Source organism: Oncorhynchus tshawytscha, linkage group LG26, assembly GCF_018296145.1.
Source record: "Oncorhynchus tshawytscha isolate Ot180627B linkage group LG26, Otsh_v2.0, whole genome shotgun sequence".
Taxonomy (NCBI): Eukaryota; Metazoa; Chordata; class Actinopteri; order Salmoniformes; family Salmonidae; genus Oncorhynchus; species Oncorhynchus tshawytscha.
In genome coordinates this window covers 638,683-666,000 of record NC_056454.1, presented here as the reverse complement: position 1 = coordinate 666,000, position 27,318 = coordinate 638,683, and the positions used below count along the sequence as shown (strand labels likewise).

Below are 27,318 nucleotides of genomic sequence, written 5' to 3'. Positions count from 1 at the left end.
TTTCATGGTTCGGGCAAGGCCCCTTAGTTCCAGTGAAAGGGAAAACTTAACTTTAAAGCATGCAATGACATTCTAGATTATTCTGTGCTTCCAACTTTGTGGCAACAGCTTGGAAGGCCCTTTCCAGGTTTCAGCATGGAACTGCCCCTGTTCACAAAGCGAAGTCCATACAGAAATGGTTTGTCGAGATCGGTGTGGAAGAATTTGACTGGCCTGCACAGAGCCCTGACCTCAACCCCATCAAACACCTTTTGGGATGAATTGGAACGCCGACTGTGAGCCAGGCCTAGTCGCCCAACATCAGTGCCTGACCTCACTAATGCTCTTGTGGCTGAATGGAAGCAAGTCCCTGCAGCAATGTTCCAACATCTAGTGGAAAGCCTTCCCAGAAAAGTGGAGGCTGTTATAGGGGGGACCAACTCCATATTAATGCCCATGATTTTGGAAGGCGATGTTCGAGCAGAGCAGAGTTTTGGTCATGTCGTGTTTCTGTGACGAATGGGATTTTCATGATAAATACACTGTGTAGGAGGTGTGCCACACTACTGATGTATTCTATTGACTCTCATGGGTGAAGTGTATTATACAGTGTACCCTTTTTACGAAGTGATTCATTAGACAAAGGTGTGTTCCAGTAATGTCTTAAAACACGAAACCACTGTGAAGTGAACCTGACCTGACATGCCAGTGAATCTCTCTCTCTCTCTCTCTCTCTCTCTCTCTCTCTCCCTCTCTCTGTGTGCTTTAGTGCGTCATTCAGCATTGTCTAATGATGCAGCTTTAAATTAGCCACTCCTTAGATAAGGTCGCGCAAGCAGCAGGTTAATTTCTCCCAGGAGTCACAATGACTGTCAACCGTCCTTCTGAGGGCGCTGTCAAAGGTGTGCACGCGCGCAGTAACACACACACACCAAACAAAGCCAACTCTGTCTGTTGGTAACTAACCACACCACACCCTCCGGACCCTAGCAACGCGGTCGGCACAGACAGAATATGAGCTACAGATAAGGCAGGAGAGGGTAATGAATGGACAGATTCTACAGGAAGTATACTCTTCTAACATATTTCACACAACCGCAGCCACAGTCGGAATATATTGTTTTCAATAAAACGCCACAATATGTTCGATTTGGCTGCTGGGGGGCAAAGAGAACCTCAGCTCTGCTAAAATCATTGACAACTACATGCCATTTTCAAGGGATTGTTTACCATATGGGTAACAATTTACAATAAGGCTGCATTTGTAAAGGGGTTATAATGATATTAATGATTATTTAATAATTTGTAAATCCATTAATATACTGTTATTGCATTGGTCATAATAGTGCAATAACTGGTCAAGTGTTAACCAAATAATGAGACAATATTTACCTCCAGTTATAAACCATTTATAATGCACTTACGATTGCTTATAAGATTACCCCTTATGACACACACAACTTTATTTTCATTAGTTTTTCAGCTGAACAGTAGTTATTTTCTCACTTTTAGGTGTGATGCATTGGCACTCTGCATTGGGACCTTAAGCACTACCCTCTGTAGCGCCTTGCGGTCAGATGCTGAGCAGTTGCCATACCAGGCAGTGATGCAACCAGTCAGGTGCAGCTGTAGAACTTTTTGAGGATCTGAGGACCCATGCCAAATCTTTTCATTCTCCTGAGGGGGAATAGGCGTTGCCTCTTCATGACTGTCTTGGTATGTTTGGACCAGGATAGTTTGTTGGTGACATTGACACCAAGGAACTTGAAGCTCTCAACCTGCTCCACTACAGCCCCATCGATGAGAATGTTGTGTTCGGTCCTCCTTTTCCTGTAGTCCACAATCATCTCCTTAGTCTTGATCACTTTGAGGGAAAGATTGTTGTTCTGGCATCACACAGCCAGGTCTCTGGCCTCATCCCTATAGGCTGTCTCGTCCTTGTCGTGGATCAGGCCTATCACGGTTGTCGTCCGGCAAACTTAATGATGGTATTAGAGTCGTGCCTGGCCATGCAGTCATGAGTGAACAGGGAGTACAGGAGGGGACTGAGAACGCACCCCTGAGGGCCCCCTGTGTTGAGGATCAGCATGGTGGATGTGTTGTTACGTACCCTTACCACCTGGGAGCGGCCCGTCAGGAAGTCCAGGATCCAGTTGCAGAGGGAGGTGTTTCGTCCCAGAGTCCTTAGCTTAGTGATGAGCTTTGAGGGCACTATGGTGTTGAACACTAAGCTGTAGTCAATGAATAGCATCCTCACATTGGTGTTCCTTTTGTCCAGGTGGGAAAGGGCAGTGTGGTGTGCAATATAGATTGCATCATCTGTTGTAGCGGTATGCAAATTGGAGTGTTGACCAGCCTTTCAAAGCAATTCATGGCTACAGACGTGAATGCTACAGGTTGGTAGTCATTTAGGCAGGTTTCCTTAGTGTTCTTGGGCACAGGGACTATGGTGGTCTGCTTGAAACAACATGTTGGTGTTACAGACTCGGTCAGGGACAGGTCGAAAACGTCAGTGAAGACACTTGCCCGTTGGTCAGGGCATGCTCAGAGTACACGTGAATGTTGACCTGTTTAAAGGTCTTGCTCACATCAGCTATGGAGAGCGTGATCACAGTCGTCTGGTAGCTGATGCTCTCATGCATGCATGCTTCACTGTTGCTTGCCTCGAGGCGAGCATAAAAGTAATTTAGCAGGCTCGTGGCACTGGGAGCTCATGGCTGTGCTTTCCTTTGTAGTCTGAAATAGTTTGCAAGCCCTGCCACATCTGAAGAGCGTCGGAGCCGGTGTTGTACGATTAAATCTTAGTCCTGTATTGATGCTTTGCCTGTTTGATGGTTCGTCGGAGGGCAGAGCCGGATTTCTTATAAGCTTCCGGGTTAGCTTCCCTTTAGCTCAGTGCAGATGTTGCTTGTAATACATGGCTTCTGGTCAGGGTATGTACGTACAGTCACTGTGGGGACAACGTCATCAATGCACTTATTGATGAAGCCAGTGACTGATATGGTGTACTCCTCAATGCCATCAGAAGAATCCTGTTGCATATTCCAGTCTGTGCTAGCAAAACAGTCCTGTAGCTTAGCACCTGCTTCATCTGATCACTTTTTTATTGACTGAGTCACTGGTGCTTCCGGCTTTAGTTTTTGCTTGTAAGCAGGAATCAGAATGATAGAGTTATGGTCAGATTTGCCAAATAGAGGACGAGGGAGATCTTGGTATGCGTCTGGAGTAAAAGTGGTCTAGAGGTTTTTTTCCCCCCTGGTTGCACATTTAACATGCTGGTAGAAATTAGGCAAAATGGATTTAAGTTTCCCTGCATTAAAGTCCCCGGCCACTAGGAGCGCCACCTCTGGATGAGCGTTTTCCTGTTTGTTTATGGCCGTATGCAGCTCATTAAGTGTGGTCCTAGTGCCAACATCGTTTTGTGGTGGTAAATAGATAGCTAAGAAGAATATAGATGAAAACTCTTTTAATAAATAATGTGGTATACAGCTTACCATGAGATACTCTACCTCAGGCGTACCGTTGGTAGGATATTTGTGATCGTAGTTTGTCTATTTTGTTATCCAATGATTGTACGTTAGCTAATAGTACTGATGGTTGAGGCAGATTACCCACTCGTCGTAGGATCTTTACAAGGCACCCCGACCTACGTCCCCTATATCTCTGTGTCTTTCTCATGTGAATCATGGGGATTTGGGCCTTGTCGGGTGTTTGAAGTAAATCCTTTGAGTCTGACTCGTTAAAGAAAAAATCTTCTTCCATTACGAGGTGAGTAATCGCTGCCCTGATATCTAGGAGCTCTTTTTGGTCATAAGAGACGGTGGCAGAAACATTATCTACAAAATAAGTAACAAATAACTCGAAAAAATACACACAATAGTACAATTGGTTAGGAGACCGTTAAACGGTCTCCATCTCCTCCAGCGCCATTATATAGCTTGAATTCTTTGGGGCATGGATTCTACAAGGTGCGGCATTCAAACATTGCTTAATTGGTATCAAGGGACCTAATGTGCCTGTACTGTTGACACCAGGCAGGATGGGGCCATTGACTCATGGTGTTCTGACTTTACCATCAGCGGGACGCAACAGGAACCGGGATTCGTCGAATCAAGCAATGTTTTTTTCACTCCTCAATTGTCGAGTGTTGGTGATCACGTGCTCACTGATGCCTCTTCTTCTTGTTTTTAGCTGATTGGAGTTGAACCAGGTCTTCTGCTGCAATAGCAGCATAAGAGTTGTGCATTCCGAGATGTTGTTCTACACACCACTGTTGTACTGCCCCGTTATTTGCCAGTTTGTGGGACACCTCTTAGCTTGCGCGATTCTTGCCATTCTCCTTTGACCTCTCATCAACTAGCTGTTTTCACTCAGAGGACTGCCGCTGACTGGATATTTTTGTTTTCCGCACCATTCTCGGTAAATCCGAGACACTGTCGTGAGTGAAAAGCTCAGCAGGCCAACTGTTTCTGAGATATTGGAACTAGCATGCTTGGTTCCAGACAATCATACCACACTCATTCTCCTAGATCTCTAGTTTTGCCCATTCTTACATTCAATCGAATAGTCACTGAATGCCTCGATGCCGGTCTGCCTGATTTATATAGGCCACGGCCATGTGACTCACTGTGTGCAGGAGCGAACCATTTCGTGAACGGGGTGGTGTACCTAATAAACTGGTCACTGAGTGCAAAAATTACACACCGTAGCATACAAATATCCTTCAAATATATATGCTTATGTAACCTATACTGTATTTATATTTAAATACAGTCATCTCTGTTTTCCTATCAAGCGTCTTTATATCCGTGCAAAGAAATGGGCAGCTTTGCAGTTGTAGTCTAAAGGCAGGACGCAATGAGTTTTTTGCGTAATTTTTTTGCTTTTGTATATTAATCTGTTCGATGGAAAATCATTGCGGCATGTGTAATTATATTTTTCCTCATCAATCTACACGCAATACCCCCATAATGACAAAACAAAAAATTATTTTTTTAGCAAATGTAAAAAAACAACTAAAAAAACTTATTTACAGAAGTATTCAAACCCTTTGCTATGAGACTCTAAATTGAGCTCAGGTGCATCCTGTTTCCATTGATCATCCTTGAGATGTTTTAACAACTTGGAGTCCACCTGTGGGAAATTCAGTTGATTGGGCATGATTTCTATACCATGTGCTGCATCTTGCCTATTTATTTTACCTTTTTTTCAAGTCAGTTAAGAACAAATTCTTATTTTCAATGACAGCCTAGGAACAGTGGGTTAACTGCCTGTTCAGGGGCAGAACGACAGATTTGTACCTTGTCAGCTCGGGGGTTTGAACTTGAAACCTTCCGGTTACTAGTCCAACCTTCCGGTTACTCTCTAACCACTAGGCTACCCTGCCGTTCGGGCATCACTCATTCATATATTTTTATGTACATATTCGTATTCATTCCTTTACACTTGTGTGTAGAAGGTAGTTGTTGTGAAATTGTTATGTTATATTGCTTGTTAGATATTACTGCATGGTCGGAACTAGAAAAACAAGCATTTCACTGCACTCGCATTAACATCTGCTAACCATGTGAATGTGACAAATAAATTTGATTTGATTTGGAAAGGCACACACCTGCCTATATAAGGTCCCACAGTTGACAGTGCATGTCTGAGCAAAAACCAAGCCATGAGGTCGAAGGAATTGTCCGTAGAGCTCCAAGACCTGATTGTGTCTCGGCACAGATCTGTGGAAGGGTACCAAAAACTGTCTGCAGCATGGAAGGTCCCCAATATCACAGTGGCCTCCATCATTCTTAAATGGAAAGTTTGGAACGACCAAGAGTTTAGAAGAGTTAAAGTTTGGAACGACCAAGACTCTTCCTAGAGCTGGCTGCCCGGCCAAACTGAGCAGTCGGGGGAGAAGGGCCTTGGTCAGGGAGGTGACCAATCACCCGATGGTCACTCTGACAGAGCTTCAGAGCTCCTCAGTAGAGATGGGAGAACCTTCCAGAATGACAATCATCTCCTCAGCACTCTACCAATCAGGCCTTTATGGTAGGTGCCAGATGGAAGCCACTCCTCAGTAAAAGGCACATGATAGCCCACTTGGAGTTTGCCAAAAGGCAGCTAAAGAAACAAGTTTCTCTGGTCTGATGAAACCAAGATTGACTCTTTGACCTGAATGCCAAGCGTCACGTCTAGAGGAAACCTGGCACCATCCCTACGGTGATGCATGGTGTTGGCAGCATCATGCTTTGGGGATATTTTTCAGCAGCAGGGACTGGGAGACTAGTCAGGATCGAGGGAAAGATGAACGGAGAAAAGTACAGAGAGATCCTTGATGAAAACCTGCTCCAGAGTGCTCAGACTGGGGTGAAGGTTCACCTTCTAACAGGACAACAACCCCAAGCACACAGCCAAGACAATGCAGGAGTGGCTTTTGGACAAGTCGCAATGTCATTGAGTGGCCCAGCCAGAGCCCAGAAAATAGCTGTGTAGCGACGCTTCCAATCCAACCTGACAGAGCTTGAGAGGATCTGCAGTGTAAAATGGGAGAAACTATCCAAATACAGTTGTGCCAAGCTTGTAGCGGCATACCCAGGAAGACTCGAGGCTGTAATCGTTGCCAAAGGTGCTTCCACAATGTACTGAGTAAAGGGTCTGAATACTTATGTAAATGTTATATTTCAGTTGCTTTTATATATACTTGCTAACATTTCCCCAAAACATATTTTTTGCTTTGTCATTATTGGTATTGTGTATAGCATGAAACATAACAAAGTCTACCTCCGCTGTTAGTATTTCAGTATCCCTCTGATGAACAACCTTCGCTGTTAGTATCTCAGTATCCCTCTGATGAACAACCTTCGCTGTTAGTATCTCAGTATCCCTCTGATGAACAACCTCCGCTGTTAGTATCTCAGTATCCCTCTGATGAACAACCTCCGCTGTTAGTATCTCAGTATGCCTCTGATGAACAACCTCCGCTGTTAGTATTTCAGTATCCCTCTGATGAACAACCTTCGTTGTTAGTATCTCAGTATCCCTCTGATGAACAACCTTCGCTGTTAGTATCTCAGTATGCCTCTGATGAACAACCTCCGCTGTTAGTATCTCAGTATGCCTCTGATGAACAACCTTCGCTGTTAGTATCTCAGTATCCCTCTGATGAACAACCTCCGCTGTTAGTATCTCAGTATCCCTCTGATGAACAACCTTTGCTGTTAGTATCTCAGTATCTCTCTGATGAACAACCTTTGCTGTTAGTATCTCAGTATCTCTCTGATTAACAACCTTTGCTGTTAGTACCTCAGTATCCCTCTGATGAACAACCTTCGCTGTTAGTATCTCAGTATCCCTCTGATGAACAACCTTCGCTGTTAGTATCTCAGTATCCCTCTGATTCTGCAGGCTGTGGGGCATTACTCTCATCTTATCTCCACTTTGCTCCTTCCACAATTTTACATGAGTCGGTAGAAAAACAACAACAGCAAAACTGAAGGGCTTTCCTACTTCTTTTCGTCTGTAACGATATTCGTCTTCCTCTGACGAGGAGTATGAAGGATCGGACCAATATGCAGCGTGGTACTAAGGAACTAAGGTCAGAACGTGACATTGTCAGTCATTTGGCCTAAACAACGTGCGTCTACCACACCCGGCATGAACCTTCCTTCTCTGGTAAAATGCGGTTCACACACATTCTATGTCCATTCTACCACCTACTGTAGCAAACTGTAGAAAAAATAAATGGCCATTGCTTATTTTATTTTCATTTTTTTTTTTTTACATCAACAGGCTCCTTCAGTCACAGTCCAATCCAAATCAAAACCCTTCTCGTGTTCAGTTTTCCCTGCTTCAGCTGTTAACCTCTAGCTTCGAGCAATCCCGTATCCGGGAGCGTAATCATAGCCTCAAGCTCATTACCATAACGCAACGTTAACTATACATGAAAATCGCAAATTAAATGAAATAAATATATTGGCTCACAAGCTTAGCCTTTTGTTAACAACACTGTCATCTCAGATTTTCAAAATATGCTTTTCAACCATAGCTAAACAAGCATTTGTGTAAGAGTATTGATAGCTAGCATAGCATCAAGCCTAGCATTCAGCAGGCAACATTTTCACAAAAACAAGAAAAGCATTCAAATAAAATCATTTATCTTTGAAGAACTTTGGATGTTTTCAATGAGGAGACTCTCAGTTAGATAGCAAATGTTCAGTTTTTCCAAAAAGATTATTTGTGTAGGAGAAATCGCTCCGTTTTGTTCATCACATTTGGCTAAGAAAACCCCCCGAAAATTCAGTCATTACAACGCCAAACTTTTTTCCAAATTAACTCCATAATATCGACAGAAACATGGCAAACGTTGTTTAGAATCAATCCTCAAGGTGTTTTTCACATATCTATTTGATGATAAATCATTCCTGGCAGTTTGGTTTCTCCTCTGAACCAAATGGAAAAATGCACGCAGCTGGAGATTGCGCAATAATTTTGACGGAGGACACCATGCGGGCACATGGTAAATGTAGTCTCTTATGGTCAATCTTCCAATGATATGCCTACAAAATACGTCACAATGCTGCAGACACCTTGGGGAAATGACAGAAAGTGTAGGCTCATTCCTGGCGCATTCACAGCCATATAAGGAGACATTGGAACACAGCGCATTCAAAATCTGGGGTACTTCCTGTATGAAATTTCATCTTGGTTTCGCCTGTAGCATTAGTTCTGTGGCACTCACAGACAATATCTTTGCAGTTTTGGAAACGTCAGAGTGTTTTCTTTCCAAAGCTGTCAATTATATGCATAGTCGAGCATCTTTTCGAGACAAAATGTTTAAAACGGGAACGTTTTTTTATCCATAAATTAAAATAGCGCCCCCTAATGCATAACTGGTTAAAACAACACATTTCACTACATCTGTCAGGTCTATGTGACATCCGGTTGCGGTTCGTCCACTGCCATAGCTTCCACAGCTCCATTTGCTCCTTCAACTAATTCCCACACCTCTCTGTAGGAGACCTGTTGTACATCTCGGGTTCCTTGCAACTTCAGACTTGCAGGGCACTCCAGGAATTTGGCTACATGATTTCCACCACAATTGCTACACCGTACATCATCATCATTCTTCAACTACATGTTGATTCCATTGACACACACTTGAGACATGTCATATCTCATAGTCTATCTTTACATGTGTAGGCTGATACTCTTCATCAAACGTCATTAGAACGGACTGTCTTTCTTCCTTCTTTCCATCCACTACACTGTGCATGTAACTTGCTCCCACCCCTCCAAGAATCTTGTTCTTATGACATGATGCCTCAACGTCCAGCCATACTCAGAGTGCGAATTACACCAGGACATTTGGGTGCATCCTTTTTTTTAATGGGGTCTAATAATGAAAACGTCATTTAAACAGTGAAAATGAATTGCCGTTTAATGTGGCATGAACACAACCAGTCATGATATTTTCATCTGATTGTCAAACAAATTATTTAAAAAAGTAGGCTACCTGTGCATGTTCGTCCACTCCAAAATAATTCCAGAATCCGAACTCGCACCATTTAATGAATGGAAATAGACGTCTGTTAAAAAAAACACCAAAATATGTACCTAATGACATTCAGCAATTTGCCATTGATTATGCCTACATTAATTGATGCGTCTTGCTGACAAATGTACCTTTTTTTGTAGCCTAAAAAGTTGTGACACCTGAAATGGGACTGAAACTGTCCCAGGAAAAACATGATGGTCCCCCTAACATACATGGTCAACTTACTAAACTAGGCTACAATGTGTTTTACCATCAACTTCACATAGGCCTACCAGTAGCCAGTGATGTAGTGGTAAAAAAAGGTGGGAAAACAGCATTTTACACACATGAACACATGCACAACCGATATCCTACATTCAGTGTAATACATGAGTTACACCCTAGTTCATGAGTTGTCCATAATTCACAAGTTTTTGCTTGGCGTCTTCAGTTCTCATGGGCACACAAATCCAACAATGTAGGCCTATGCCATTGTAAAATCAAACACTTCTGACCGAAAGAGCAAACTATAAGCCTACTGTCATTAACTTATAGGCTACTTGTTGGATGGATTGGATGCACATTGGTGTCTAGCTGTAGGCTAGTTGTCTAGTGATATTGTCGACCAGTGACCATATGCAAACAAATGGCAACAATGAGCAAGTACAAAGGAAAATCTATACGTAAAGGAGCTAAGCTGAGGCCATTTCCTTCAATGTGGACTGTGGCGCCACATAGATATAAATGGTTTAAACTATGACAGAGGTGGGGGTGTTTCACATTTACCACTGGAAAACATATTTACCACTGCATTTAAAACAAATTGGAGAGTGGTTAAATTAGCATTATTTAGAGTCCCCCCTCCCCCCTCCAAAGTTTGACTTTTGTTACATTCAGGTGAGCAAACTCTGATTCTACCTTTCCTAATGCATCCTTTAACATCATTGTGACCTCATAGATCTCACCAAGTATACAGTAAATCATTGTTAATGAATCGCACTCCAACAATAAACCAATTTTTATAATTTACTGCAATTTTTGCTCTATTTTTCGTTGACAGTCTTCCACTCTCTTGCCGAGCTTGCTCAACTCTCCACCAGAATCAACCAGCATTTCTACTTCCACCATGATTGCGTCCATCTATTGCTTCTCCGACCTTCTCTCCATAGCCACATCCTCATTACTGGTTTGAACCAGTCCAACAACTTGTTAAACAGGAATCTCAAACCAACCGGCCATCCTAACGTTACAGTGTAGTATTCACGCGCCTATGCAAAACCCATAGAAAGAAGAATGAATAGAAAGGGCGTCTCCATTTAAGTCAATGATAGCATAATGGGTGGATTGGCAGCCATTTTAAGTGTACCCATGCCAGGAAGTATAAGCAGGAAGTGTACCCTTCAATCTGTGCTGTGATTTATTGAGTCAATGCAACTGACATTACAAAAAATGTATACCATGTCATTGTTGAATACTCGTTTTTGATTGGCTTGAAGGGTATTCTAGAGTGTGCATTATTTCCCTCTAACCCACTTTTTTTATTCATTTCACCTTTATTTAACTAGGCAAGTCAGGTAAGAACAAATTCTTATTTACACTGACGGCCTACACAAAAGGCAAAAGGCTTCCTGCAGGGACAGGGGATGGGATTAAAAATACAAAATAAAATATAGGACAAAACACACATCACTTTAAGAGACACCATAACACTACATAAAGAGAGACCTAAGACAACAACATAGCAGGCAGCAACACATGAAAACACAGCTTGGTAGCAACACACGACAACAACATGGTAGCAACACAACATGGAAACAGCACAAAACATGGTACAAACACTATTGGGCACAGACAACAAAACAAAGGGCAAGAATACATCACACGAAGCAGCCACAACTGTCAGTAAGAGTGTCCATGATTGAGTCTTTGAGTATGGTATATCAGCACGGTGGAATTCAATGGCTGTACTTCATTATCAGCATTGCAGAATTCAATGGCTATACGTCATTCTTACATGTTCTATGTTTGAGATGCTTTTGACAGCAAAAGTATAATTGAAAACATTATTGCCATTGTTGAATTCTGAAGGTTTGATTACTTTGTTCTGTTACCAAGGCAACTACTGTAACTATCTATTAAACTTTCTAGCTACTTCAGTGGATGTTGAACACATTTTTACCTTCAAATGAACACATTTTTAGCAGGAAATGTGTTAAATTATAGGCATGGTATGAAAGGGATAATCAACTCAGGGCTCTATGCGTTCTCTGGAAAATAATGCAACTCCGTGGAAGGTCAGTTCCACTCTGCTAGCATGTAGTGGAACCAGATTATGTGAGCAGAGTTGGAGCACAGCGAGGAGCAAGTTTCCCAAAGGCTGGAGCGTTGGCCTTCTCACCTGCTCCAGTACCGCTCACTTAACAAGTTTCCCAAAGGCTGGAGCGTTGGCCTTCTCACCTGTTCCAGTACTACTCACTTAACAAGTTTAGGGCATGCCCGGCCCAGCATGCATCTGTAGTCTACTTGTGTGCTGCTATATCTATATCTTGCTTTATCTACTGTCATGGCGTTCGCTGAATATTTTCATAAAGAAACTGATAAAACACACAGGTGCAAAATCAAGTTGACTTACAGAGATGAAGAGGACCAAGAGGGTGTGCGTTGATGTAGTGTCCACAACTAAAGAATCATTGTGGAATCTGAAAAGACACGTATCCCAAAAGCATGATGGTGTACTTACTACGTGCACATGCTAACAGAAAGGAAGGAAGTGGGTAGCAAAGTATTGTATGTAGCAAAGTATTTTATAAACAAAAATTCTGATCTCTTAAGTTATATCTATACAGTAGGCTATAATTAATTTTGATCCAATAGGCCTGACATATTAACTCTTTCAAATTACTTTATGTTTTGATAGGCTATTTTGCCTAAAAACATTTAGGCCTACCTATACATTAAAAAAAAAAAATGAAAAACTGCATCACTGCCCAGCCTGGCAAGAGTGTCCTGAAGGTTGTTCAGCATCCCCAGTGGCTCTGCAAGTGTGAAGAGGGTATTCACAGCTGCTGGCCTGCTCTCCAGGCACCATCACATAAGCCTGAAGCCAGACTATGGCCAAACTCGTGTTTCTAAAAATGAATTCAAAGGCACTACACTGAGCCTAATAAGTCATTTTCGTTTAATTTGTATTTAATTCTAAGTAAGTAACAGCCTATATGCACAATTTATAGACTATAACGATTTAATTAAACAAAATGTTGAAATGCTGAGCCTTAATGTCCCTGCCTGCCTAGTGTGTTGCACTCGCAAATGCTTCACAATGTATTTCTTTGTCGGCTATATATAGCCTTCACAGTATATTTCTTTGTAGGCTATATAGCCTTCACAGTATATGTCTTTGTTGGCTATATGGCCTTCACAGTATATTTCTTTGTCGGCTATATAGCCTTCACAGTATATTTCTTTGTCGGCTATATAGCCTTCACAGTGTATTTCTTTGTAGGCTATATTGCCTTCACAGTATATTTCTTTGTAGGCTATATAGCCTTTTGTATTTCTTTGTAGGCTATATAGCCTTCACAGTGTATTTCTTTGTAGGCTATATAGCCTTCACAGTATATTTCTTTGTCGGCTATATAGCCTTCACAGTGTATTTCTTTGTAGGCTATATTGCCTTCACAGTATATTTCTTTGTAGGCTATAGCCTTCACAATATATTTCTTTGTAGGCTATATAGCCTTCACAGTATATTTCTTTGTAGGCTATATAGCCTTCACAGTGTATTTCTTTGTAGGCTATATAGCCTTCACAGTATATTTCTTTGTAGAATATAGCCTTCACAATATATTTCTTTGTAGGCTATATAGCCTTCACAGTATATTATTTGTCGGCTATATAGCCTTCACAGTATATTTCTTTGTAGGCTATATAGCCTTCACAGTATATTTCTCTGTAGGCTATATAGACTTCACAGTGTATTTCTTTGTAGGCTATATAGCCTTCACAGTATACAGTATTTCTCTGTAGGCTATATAGCCTTCACATTGTATTTCTTTGTAGGCTATAGCCTTGTAATAATTCAAATAATAGGCTAATAATGTACCCTAAGTAATACATTATGTTCCTCCTTAGGCTCCCTGTCTGGCTCCTGACCTATTTACAGTGTTTATATGCTGTTTAATAGGACATGTATGAGCAATTCTTTAGTCACCTTTTCATGTTTATTCAAATACTTTTCATCCATGATGATTTTTTTATTGAACCAACCTCAAAAAGCACATCTCTCAGCACTACCGCTGGCTGGTGTATACGTCTCTATTACCCAGCCTTACGTGACCTAACCACTGATAAGTCTGATAAGTCTGTCAAAAGTGCACATACCTTGGATGAACATTGCCATATGTCATGAAAAAGCTGTTGGGTTGAGGATACGGACTGATAAGACATTCCTTATGAAAACATGAGGTTGCATGTGACATGTAGAAAATATTCTGTAGTAAACAAAAATATAAATTCAGAATCAAATGTTCATTTCACTACCATAAGCCGCATCAATGTTGTTTTAGAGAATTTGGCCAGCTGGCTCACAACCACAGACCACATGTAACCACGCCAGCCTCTTCACCTGCAGGTTCATCTGAGACCAGCCACTCAGACGTCTGATGAAACTGTGGGTTTGCACAACTGAAGAATTTCTGCACAAACCGTCAAATCTGCGTGCTCGTTGTCCTCACCAGGATCTTGACCTGACAGTGTGTATGGCGTCATGTGGGAGAGCGGTTTGCTGATGCCCCATGGTGACGCTGGTGTTATAGTATGGGCAGGCAGACAACGGACACAATTGCATTTTATCGATTTGGCAATTTGAATACACAGAGATACGGTGACAAGATTCTGAGGCCCATTACCGTGTCATTCGTCCGCCGCCATCACGTCATGTTTCAGCATGATGACGCACAGTCCAATGTCGCAAGGATCTGTGCACAATTCCTGGAAGCTAAAAATGTCCCAGTTCTTCCATGGCCTGCTGTAACGGCAGATTTCCTCTTCGCCTGAAGAGGAGTAAGGATCGGACCAAGATGCAGCGTGGTAAGTGTTCATGACGATTTATTAAAAATAAACTGAACACTGAAATACAAAACAAAAACGATGTGATGAAAACGAAAACCGAAACAGTATCATGTGGCGAGAAACACTCACACGGAAACAAACACCCACAAACCAACAGTGAAACCCAGGCTACCTAAGTATGATTCTCAATCAGAGACAACTAACGACACCTGCCTCTGATTGAGAACCATACTAGGCTGAACACAAAAACCAACATAGAAAAACAAACATATACTGCCCACCCCAACTCACGCCCTGACCATACTAAATAAAGACAAAACAAAGGAAATAAAGGTCAGAACGTGACACCTGCATACTGACCAGACATGTCACCCATTGAGCATGTTTGGGCTGCTCTGGATCGACGTGTACGACAGCGTGTTCCAGTTCCTGCCAATATCCAGCAACTTGCCATTGGAGAGGAGTGGGACAAAATTCCACAGGCCACAATCAACAGCCTGATCAACTCTATGCGAAGGTGATGTCGCGCTGCAAGAGGCAGATGGTGGTCATACCAGATACTGACTGGTTTTCTGATCCTTTTTCTAACTGAAAATGTTCATTTGTTGGAGTTAAGGTAGAAAATGGTTTCGCCTTAGTGTAAACTACCCCGGTCTGTGCACATTCTAAGCAATCAGTAACATTAATGATGGATTCAGTGTCAAGGACACACTGGTGCTCCTGAGGAGTGAACTTAATACAAATTCCCCAAATATTACCTGCAGCTTAAATATGGCGTATTTAGCCCTGCTTATGTTTAACTGTCTGCTTCCTTTCTGTGTCTGAGAGACAGACTACATTTCTGGTCCAAAGTCCCTCTGCTGTTGGCCTTTTGGTTTAGCAAATTATTGACATGTGGAGTTTACTTCACAGCCCCAAAAACAGAACTACACAGAGGATTCTGAGGGAGGTAGAGTACAACAGTCTTCGGCCCCTGAGGAATTTAAATGACCGTCAACAGACAGTTAGCTAGAGGAGTGGCACTGTGGCACGATAGCATATGATTATGCAATATTCTCTGCCACAGTTGATCAAGCAAACTGTCTGATTTAGAGGGTGGAGTGCCTTTTTGTCAGACCACAATCCTCACAAATGATTGACGGCTGGATATTAAAGGTTACTTTAACTAAACAAAATCAAGCGGAAAAGGAATGTTGCACAAATATGCCATTAACATGAATTTATTTTACATTTTCATGACAGTATTAACCCATTGAGATACACCATCTCATATTCGAGGAGGTCCTGAATAAGTGACATTTCAGCATTTCCCTGGTAGGCGGAAAGAAACTGCGTTTGTTTGTTGGTTTTACCTCCACAATGACAAGTCTGGGCCTGTCACTTTTCCTCATTAAGCAAAAAGAAATTACAAAAAAAGCTCTGTTTGCATTTATGATGTGTCTGTGTGACAAACTCGCACTGTATTGGTTTGGTTTCATCACAGGACCGCTCAAACTGTCTGTCCTCTATGCAGCCATGTGTGAACTGTGAAGAAATTGTGAAACGGAACGAGGAGTGATGGTGAACAGCCAATAAAGTCCTCTCTCTTCTCCATGGTTACGGTCCTGGCTGTAAACGGCAACGGGGCAACACAACACAAGGGCTATATTTGTGCTCCTTGGCTGGAGAGAGAAATGCCAGCCTCACCCTGTTTGCCCGCCCCACTACTCCTCTCACTCACCAACACAATCCCTTTCTCATATATATATCTATATATATATATATATATGTATGTATGTATGTATGTATATATGTATGTATGTGTGTGTGTGTGTCACCTCCAAAAGCTGATGTCAGACTGATCTGACATTTCCTTCTAATTTTTCACAACGTTTGATTGATACTGGGTGACAAGTTGTTATGTGTACGTATAAATGTGGGTTATTCATTGATAAAGAATGCAGAGAGAAAACATTCCATGCCCTGGCTGAATCAATCAATCATGCAGAAAGACGGGTGATCTTTATTTATGCAGTTGTGCTGACTGCACTGCGGTGCACACCCATTCATTTAAGGCTTTGGTATTTTTATTTTGGGATGGTGTACTTTCAGTACAACGTGGTGTTTAGGTAGGTGGGGTCAGTGTGTTCAGTGTTGAGGCATCACTCATCAGGAATGGAATGGCAGACCTACCCATCCATTGTCAGTGCGTGATGGCAATGACGCACTGCAGGGCTTGTCATGGGTGAGTGGACAAATGGGTCATTGGTATCGTATGGGTGTGGCCATGATGGTGGTGCTCCTCCTGGGTGGGTGTTAGTTCCATCCATGTTCTGATTGTAGTTCCATCTCTGGTACAGTGTTGCTGATGGACATACACAGAAGGCCATTGTATACAGGTAGTTAAGCACGGAGCAATGGCAGGAGTTGGCCATTTGTTGCAAGATCCTTTTGTTGTTTTTTTGCCATAATTTGTTTTACATCTATTCAAAATGTGTGTGTGCTTAGCCTGTGTGAGTATCTACGTCTTTAGAAATCAAATGGAATTAAGTCACAATAAATGATCTTGCCAAAAGGAGACTGTGAAGAGTTAAGAACGCGGCGCGGTAGTCATCCACTGAATGAGCCCCAGTTGCATTCAAAACAGTCACATACATTCATGTACACAATGTTTCTGAAAGATCAGCTCTGTTACTTGTAACTCCTATAGCCATCAGCCTAGCAGATTTACAGCCAATGTAAATCTGTATGGTATATACTGGTGCAGGTAGGGCCTCTGTCAGAGGGCTGCAGTTGTGTCTCGGACGTAACCACACAAGAAATTATTGTCAGACTTCCTCTTCCATTCCCATTGGCGGTCGAACTAGGAAGGATGTAACAGGCTTATGGTTGATTTGGTTTGGATGAAGACCTCGTGGTTGATTTGGTTTGGTTGAAGACCTCTTCATCTATCCCGGAGTGTGGAGGTTTGAAAAGTTGTATAGCTAAGAAGAGGCATTTGACTCACAGGAGGGGGCTATGTCCATGTTGATAAGTTATTGTCAAAGAATTGTCCCCGATTTGTCAACACCACCAAAATGAATCCTATCCAGTTCAGCAAGGTTGTAAGTAAGGGTGTGAACGTTAAAACGAAGTTGGAATCCTTAACGTTAAGAAAAATCCTTAAACAACCTCTTAGAACTACCCATCCCGGATCCGGGAGAATTGTCATCAACTACACTAATTAGCATAGCGCAACCGTCAAAAAATATTACTAGAAAATATTCATATTCATGAAATCACAAGTGAAATATAGTGAAACACAGCTTAGCCTTTTGTTAATCAGCCTGTCATCTCAGATTTTGAAATTATGCCTTAAGCAAGACAAGCGTTTGTGTAAGTTTATCGATAGCCTAGCATAGCATTATGTCCAGCTAGCAGCAGGAAGCTTGGTCACGAAAATCAGAAAAGCAATCAAATTAAATCGTTTACCTTTGATGAGCTTCGGATGTTTTCACTCACGAGACTCCCAGTTAGACAGCAAATGTTCCTTTTGTTCCATAAAGATTATTTTTATAGCCGAAATACCTCCGTTTCTTGTCCACGTTTTGTTCAGAAATCCACCGAAAATTGCGGTCACGACAACGGTGAAAAAAACTCCAAATTAATTCCATAATATCGACAGAAACATGGCAAACGTTTTTTATAATCAATCTGGGACAATTTTCTTTTCAGTAGGAGCAAGAGGAACAATGGCCGCCTTTGTCTATTACGCACAAATCACTCTGAGAGCCACCACCTGACCACTGATGCAATGTTGTCGTTCATGCTCATTTTTCAAAATAAAAGCCTGAAACTATGTCTAGTGGCTGTAGACACATTAGGGAAGCCATAGAAAAAGGAATCTGGTTGATATCCCTTTCAATGGGCAATAGGGATGCATAGAAAGACAGGGGTTTCAAAATAAGAGTCACTTCCTGATTGGATTTTTCTCAGGCTTTCGCCTGCAATATCAGTTCTGTTATACTCACAGACAATATTTTTACAGTTTTGGAAACTGTAGAGTGTTTTCTATCCTAAGCTGTCAATTATATGCATATTCTAGCATCTGGTCCTGAGAAATAGCCCGTTTACTTTGGGAACGTTATTTTTCCAAAAATGAAAATAGTACCCCCTAGTTTTTAACTGAAAAACATATTTTTTTTCATCCCCCACTTAATTCAAATCCAAGTTTATCGCGAAACATTATTTTCTGTATTACAGCCGGAAGGCTATAAAGGCTTGGGGAGTTGTGTAATTCAAATACAACCAGAGAGGAAGAGGCAAACTTTATGCTACTTGGGTGAATTTGCAAGGCATTGTGAGATACAGATTACCAAAACATATGAGCAAAACATATCTGCCTTCTTCTCTCTGGCGTTGGCCTGCTCTGCCTGCTTTGTCTCTTCGCTGGTGATGTGTGTTCAGTTTTAGGTCTCTTGAGTGTAGAATATCCTATCCTATTCATGGAATTCCCCTTACACTGTGTATAAGACAGTAGTTTTTTTGGAATTGTTAGTTAGATTACTTGCTCGTTATTACTGCATTGTCGGAACTAGAAGCACAAGCATTTCGCTACACTCGCATTAACATCTGCTAACCGTGTGTATGTGACAAATAAAATTTGATTTGATTTGATTTGATTTGAACTGAAGTCCTACAGTGGGCTACTGGTAGCCTGTATTGATTAAGCTTTTCAGACATAATGGAATGTGGCCCCTTGAAAGCGCCTCGGCTAAGGAATGTTGTTTGTCTGGTAGGGTAGGCTAAACTATGTTTATTTGTTTAAATGCCGACACAAAACTTCTGGTGATTCGAACTGACATTTTACTTCTGAAGCAGGCCTAAAGTCCATCGCTAGGCAATCAGAACAGTCAATCAAATAATCTTGATCTGCTGCGAGCTTTCTGCTTGCCTGCTGCCTGCGCGCAGTCCACTCTCTCCTAACAGAGTACTTTAAAATTATTAAATACCCTGACATTTAGTAGAAATAAAACACTTCTATCTACCATACCATAAAAACTGCATAAAAATGATTTAATTGTCTGAAAAGTTATCAATGGTCGCTATTGGCAATAGCTGCGTTCTATTTCTGTAAAGGGTTGCGGGAGATATAACTGCATTGCCTGACCCTAGTAGTCATACATACAGTGCATTCAGAAAGTATTCAGACTCCTTCACTTTCTCTAAATATTTGTTAAGTTACAGCCTTATTCTAAAATGGATTTTAAAAAATGACCTATACATCAACCTATACACAATACCCCATAATGACAAAGCAAAACCAGTTTGACATTTTTTCTAATGAATAATTAATAAAAACTGAAAAACCTTATGTACATAAGTATTCAGACCCTTTTCTATGAGACTCGAAATTGAGCTCAGGTGCATCCTGTTTCCATTGATCATCCTTGATGTTTCAACAACTTGATTGGAGTCCATGTGTGGTAAATTCAATTGATTGGACATGACTTGGAAAGGCACACCTGTCTATATAAAGTCCCACAGTTGACAGTGCACGTCAGAGCAAAAACCAAGACATGAAGTCGAAGGAATTGTCTGTAGAGCTCTGAGACAGGATTGTGTCGAGGAACAGATCTGGGGAAGGGTACCAAACAATTACTGCAGCATTGAGGATCCCCAAGAACACAGTGGCGTCCATCATTCTTAAATGAAAGAAGTTTGGAACCACCAAGACTCTTCCTAGAGCTGGCCGCTTGACCAAACTGAGTAATCAGGAGAGAAAGGCCTTGGTCAGGGAGGTGACCAAGCACCCGATGGACCTTCCAGAAGAACAACCACTCCACCAATCAGGCCTTTATTGTAGTGGCCAGGTGGAAGCCACTCCTCAGTGAAAGGCACACAACAGCCTGCTTGGAGTTTGCCAAAAGGCACCTAAATACTCTCAAACCATGAGAAACAAGATTCTCTGGTCTGATGAAACCAAGATTGAACTCTTTGGCCTGAATGCCAAGCGTCACGTCTGTACAATACAACTAATACAACTGTATTAGTTGAAAGCCCTACATGTTACAAGGGGTTTAGGTCAGGTCAGTGCACACAAACAAACAGTGGTGTATCGGAGGGTTCTGGATGAGGCAGGAAAACAAAGAGCTGGACACTAGTGTTCACAGTATGACCTTAGGACAACTCTGCTGGGTCATTACTATACAGAAATCTTATGATCCATTCTAACAGTCCAGACTATATACAGGCTATTTAGTGTGCTGCTAGAATGTACTATAAGTGTGTTCTCATCAATATAGAACTGAACGTCATACTGTTTTCAACAGTTTACCTGAGTTCAAACAGTATGTTTTCTTTCAAATACTTTAGCCACACAAGTTCAAACCCCACCCAATTGGCACTCCAGGCAGGCTCAATCAAATACTCAACATATTGGAAAAGAAGCAAATACTATCCTAGTAATATGCTCTTTATTCTGTTGTAGAAAAATATTAGGGAATTGGCATTGCTCCTTTAAAGAAAATATGCGTACATTATAATTATGATGTTTGTATTAACCCATGTCCTCTTTCTCCCAGGTGCTGATCACCATATACTGGCTAGGTAGGAAGGCACAATGCGAGCCCTTCTATAATGGACCTAACTTAAGACTCAAGGCCTTCGAAGGACTACTGGACATAGCAGCGCTATCCAAGGTAAATAAATAACCTTACTGTACGCTGTGCTAGCCTAGGTTAATGTTCTATTACTCTATAATCATCCACTCTATTATACTCTATATAACCCATTCCATTTCTGTTTGTCCCTTCTAGTAATTATGTTTATATGGGTACAGTATTTATAGCCTTGGTCACAGATCTGTTTGTACTGTCTTGCTAACGTGTTTAACCATAGGAGTTTGCAAGACCAGGACCAAGTACAGTATTAGCACTATTAAATGTAAATCTGCCTCACTCTACTACAGTGGTCTAGACAAGTTTGGGGTCCATCCATTTCAATTTGGTCAATTCAGGAAGAGAATTAACATTAAAAATGGAAAGGTGCCTACAGTTTTTATGTTATGTGTGCTACCATGTAATGGTTTGAGTAATCAGCCTAGCTAGGAATCGTATGAATGAAATCCTCTTTTACATCCACTGGCCAACACATCTCTATATCCTTCCTGGTATATTAGCTGTGTGTTAAGAAAGTCAGCCCATTGGTTTAGGGGTCTCAGAATACTTGACAGTCGGCACTAAAACCATCTCTACATCCTTCCTGGTATATTAGCTGTGTGTTAAGGAAGTCAGTCCATTGGTTTAGGGGTCTCAGAATACTTAACAGTCGGCACTAAAACCATCTCTACATCCTTCCTGGTATATTAGCTGTGTGTTAAGGAAGTCAGTCCATTGGTTTAGGGGTCTCAGAATACTTGACAGTCGGCACTAAAACCATCTCTACATCCTTCCTGGTATATTAGCTGTGTGTTAAGGAAGTCAGTCCATTGGTTTAGGGGTCTCAGAATACTTGACAGTCGGCACTAAAACCATCTCTACATCCTTCCTGGTGTATTAGCTGTGTGTTAAGGAAGTCAGTCCATTGGTTTAGGGGTCTCAGAATACTTAACAGTCGGCACTAAAACCATCTCTACATCCTTCCTGGTATATTAGCTGTGTGTTAAGGAAGTCAGCCCATTGGTTTAGGGGTCTCAGAATACTTGACAGTCGGCACTAAAACCATCTCTACATCCTTCTTGGTATATTCTTGGTATATTAGCTGTGTGTTAAGGAAGTCAGCCCATTGGTTTAGGGGTCTCAGAATACTTGACAGTCGGCACTAAAACCATCTCTACATCCTTCCTGGTATATTAGCTGTGTGTTAAGGAAGTCAGCCCATTGGTTTAGGGGTCTCAGAATACTTGACAGTCGGCACTAAAACCATATCTACATCCTTCCTGGTATATTAGCTACAGTGGGGCAAAAAAGTATTTAGTCAGCCACCAATTGTACAAGTTCTCCCACTTAAAAAGATGTGAGAGGCCTGTAATTTTCATCATAGGTACACTTAAACTATGACGGATTTTTTAAATGAATTTGTTTGCAAATTATGGTGGAAAATAAGTATTTGGTCAATAACAAAAGTTTATCTCAATACTTTGTTATATACCCTTTGTTGGCAATGACAGAGGTCAAACGTTTTCTGTAAGTCTTCACAAGGTTTTCACACACTGTTGCTGGTATTTTGGCCCATTCCTCCATGCAGATCCCCTCTAGAGCAGTGATGTTTTGGGGCTGTTGCTGGGCAACACGGACTTTCAGCTCCCTCAAAAGATTTTCTATGGGGTTGAGATCTGGAGACTGGCTAGGCCACTCCAGGACCTTGAAATGCTTCTTACAAAGCCACTCCTTCGTTGCCCGGGCGGTGTGTTTGGGATCATTGTCATGCTGAAAGACCCAGCCACGTTTCATCTTCAATGGCCTTGCTGATGGTAGGCTTTGTTACTTTGGTCCCAGCTCTCTGCAGGTCATTCACTAGGTCCCCCCGTGTGGTTCTGGGATTTTTGCTCACCATTCTTGTGATCATTTTGACCCCACGGGGTGAGATCTTGCGTGGAGCTCCAGATCGAGGGAGATTATCAGTGGTATTGTCTTCCATTTCCTAATAATTGCTCCCACAGTTGATTTCTTCAAACCAAGCTGCTTACCTATTGCAGATTCAGTCTTCCCAGCCTGGTGCAGGTCTACAATTTTGTTTCTGGTGTCCTTTGACAGCTCTTTGGTCTTGGCCATAGTGGAGTTTGGAGTCTAACTGTTTGAGGTTGTGGACAGGTGTCTTTTATACTGATAACAAGTTCAAACACGTGCCATTAATACAGGTAACGGGTGGAGGACTGAGGAGCCTCTTAAAGAATAAGTTACAGGTCTGTGAGAGCCAGAAATCTTGCTTGTTTGTAGGTGACCAAATACTTATTTTCCACCATAATTTGCAAATAAATTCATAAAAATCCTACAATGTGATTTTCTGGTTTTTTTTCTTCTCATTTTGTCTGTCATAGTTGAAGTGTACCTATGATGAAAATTACAGGCCTCTCTCATCTTTTTAAGTGGGAGAACTTGCACAATTGGTGGCTGACTAAATACTTTTTTGCCAAACTGTATGTGTTATGGAAGTCTGCCCATTGGTTTAGGGGTCTCAAAATACTTGACAATCGGCACTAAAACCAATATATATCTATTCTCCTGACTCAGCTATTTTAATCTTCTTTACTTCAGGAGTCCATAGGTCACTTGGTACATGTATGGAAGTGTGTTGGTCTCTGTGTGCGCACATTCATGGACTTGTGTCCCCCCCAAAAAGTGTTTTGAACTTACACATCTGTCACTTTGACCTACATGACTACATTGTGCATGCTCATTTATACAGTAAATATTTTTCAACACGTCCTTAGGTCCCGGCATTCAGATGTCTGTGTCAGTTGTCAGTTAATTTAACTAGTCTCTCATCATTGGTTTCATTTACTTACTTCAACAATTTATGGGCGTTCTGTATAGTTGTCTAATGTTGATGGGGCATTTGGAAAGTATTCAGACCCCTTGACTTTTTCCACATTTTGTTATGTTGCAGCCTTATTCTAAAATATATATATTTTTTATATGATGAAGAGAAAACCAGTTTAGACATTTTTGCAAATGAATAATAACTGAAAAACCTTATATACATAAGTACCCTTTGCTATGAGACTCAAAATTGAGGTCAGCTGCATCCTGTTTCCATTGATCATCCTTGAAATGTTTCTACAACTTGATTTGAAGTCCACCTATGGTAAATTCAATTGATTGGACATGATTTGGAAAGGCACACACCTGCCTATATAAGGGCCCATGTTTGGTAGGGCATGTCAGAGCAAAAACCAAGCCATGTGGTCGAAGGAAATGTCCGTAGAGCTCCGAGACTGGATTGTGTCAAGGCACAGATCTGGGAAATTGTACCAAAACATTTCTGGAGCACTGAAGATCCCCAAGACCACAGTGGCCTCCATCATTCTTAAATGGAAGCGGTTTGGAACCACTAAGACTCTTCCTAAAGCTGGCCACATGGGTAAACTGAGCAAGCGGGAGAAAGGCCGATGGTCCTGATGGACACTCTGACAGAGCTCCAGAGTTCCTCTGTGGTGATGGGATAACCTTCCAGAAAGACAACCATCTCTGCAGCACTCCACCAATCAGGCCTTTATGGTACAATGGCCAGATGGAAGCCACTCCTCAGTAAAAGGCACATGATAGCCCGCTTGGAGTTTGTCAAAACGCACCTAAAGGACTCTCAGACCGTGAGAAACAAGATTCTATGGTCTGATGAAACCAACACCGAACTCTTTGGGCTGAATGCCAAGAGTCACATCTGGAGGAAACCTGGCACCATCCCTACGGTGAAGAATGGTGGTGGCAGCATCATAGTGTGGAGATGTTTTTCAGTGGCAGGTAATGGGAGACAGGATTGAGGAAAAGATGAACGGAGCAAAGTACAGAGAGAACCTACTCCAGAGTGCTCAGGACTTCAAACTGGAGCAAAGGTTCACCTTCCAACCGGAAAACGACCCTAAGCACACAGCCAATGCAACGCAGGAGTGGCCTTGGGACAAGTCTCTGAATGTCTTTGAGTGGCTCAGCCAGAGCCCAGACTTGAACCTGATCGAACATATCTAGAGAGACCTGAAAATATTCAAAGTGCATTCACATTATTGCTTACACCTATCAAGTTGTTTCCGGTCTACACAAGTGCCTAGGGAGGAGGGGTTAGGGTTTTTTCTGGGCAAGGCCTAACTATACTGACCCAATAAGCACATGTCCTTGAGATATCCCTTATTGGGACAGTGGGACAGTGGTTAGGGTGTTCGTCATTGGTGGTGGTGGCCCGCTAAGCGAGTCACCCTACTCTCAAATTCTTAGCAATATACACCTTTCAAAAGGTTGGGGTCACTTAGAAATGTCCTTGTTTTTGAATGAAAACCCCCTTTTTTGTCTATTAAAATAACATAAAATTGATCAGAAATTCAGTGTAGACATTGTTAATGTTGTAAATGACTATTGTAGCTAGAAACGGCAGATTTTTAATTGAATATCTACATAGGTATACAGAGGCCCATTATCAGCAACGATCACTCCTGTATTCCAATGGCACGTTGTTAGCTAACCCAAGTTTATTATTTTAAAAGACTAATTGAACATTTAGAAAATCCTTTTGCAATTATGTTAACACAGCTGAAAACTGCTGTCCTGATTAAAGTAGCAATAAAACTGGCCTTAGACTAGTTGAGTATCTGGAGCATCAGCATTTGTGGGTTTGATAACAGGCTCAAAATGGCCAGAAACAAAGACCTTCTGAAACTCGTTAGTCTATTCTTGTTCTGGGAAATGAAGGCTATTCCATGTGAGAAATTGCCAAGAAACTGAAGATCTCATACAACGATGTGTACTACTCCCTTCACAGAACAGCACAAACTGTCTCTAACCAGAATAGAAAGAAGAGTGGGAGGCCTCGGTGCACAACTGAGCAAGAGGACAAGTACATTAGAGTGTCTAGTTTGAGAAACAGCCTCACAAGTCCTCAACTGGCACCTTCATTAAATAGTACCCGCAAAAACCAGTCTCGATGTCAACAGTGAAGAGGCGACTCCGGGATGTTGGCCTTTTAGGCAGAGTTCCTCTGTCCAGTGTCTGTGTTCTTTTGCCCATCTTGATATTTTATTTTTATTGGCCAGTCTGAGATATGGCTTTTTCTTTGCAACTCTGCCTAGAAGGCCAGCATCCCAGAGTCACTTCTTTCCTGGGCAAAGAGATCAATGCTGCCTTTGCAGAGTTTTTATTTGTCTAAAATTAAATTTTTCCTCGATTAACTCAATATTAAGGGGCAACACAGCTGCCATATTTTTTTTTTGATTTTCTGCTTTACGATAGCCTATTGGAAACGGGTTAGCCTACAGCATGAATTACATTAGCATGAGACAAGGCTTTAAAAATATATATTCAGTGCCTTCAAAAAGTTTTCAAACCTTTTGACCACATGTTGTTTTGTCACAGCCTGAATTTAAAATGTATTACATTTAGATTTTGAGTCACTGGCTATATTGTCAAAGTGGAATTATGTTTTTTTTTTAATGTTTTGAAATTAATAAAAAATTAAAAGCTGAAATGTCTTCAGTCAAGAAGTATTCAACCCCTTTGTTATGGCAAGCCTAAATAAGTTAATGCATGGACTCTATTTGTATGCAATAATAGTGTTTAATATGATTTTTGAATGACTACCTCAGCTCTGTACCCCACACATACAAGAAGCAGTGCATTTCAAACACAGATTCAACCACAAAGACCAGGGAGGTTTGCCAATGCCTCGCAAAGAAGGGCACAAATTGGTAGATGGGTACAAAACAAAGCTGACTTTGAATAACCGTTTGAACATGGTGAAGTTATTAATTGCACTTTGGATGGTGTATCAATACACCTAGTCACGAAAAAGATATAGGCATCCTTCTAACTCAGTAGCCGGAGAGGAAGTTAACCACTCAGGGATTTCACCATGAGGCCAATGGTGATTTTAAAACAGAGTTTAATGGCTTTGATAGGAGAAAACTGAGGATGGAACAATAACATTGTAATTACTCCACCATACTAACCAAAATTACATAGTGAAAGGGAAGCCTGTGCAGAATAAAACATTCCAAAACATGCATGCAGTTTGCAATAAGGCACTAGTAAAATGGCAACAAAAATAGCAAAGAAATTAACTTTATGTCCTTAAAACAAAGCGTTATG

At 41.5% G+C, this 27,318-nt stretch overlaps 1 protein-coding gene across 1 annotated transcript in view; it reads left to right on the top strand.

Annotated features, from left to right (window-relative positions):
• Nucleotides 1-27,318, top strand: part of lmo7a (LIM domain 7a) — a 111,680-nt gene that overhangs the window by 15,307 nt on the left and 69,055 nt on the right. The window contains exon 3 of the mRNA XM_042306929.1: nt 21,109-21,225. Within this exon, the coding sequence (XP_042162863.1) occupies nt 21,109-21,225 (117 nt within the window). The remainder of the gene's footprint in view (nt 1-21,108; nt 21,226-27,318) is intronic.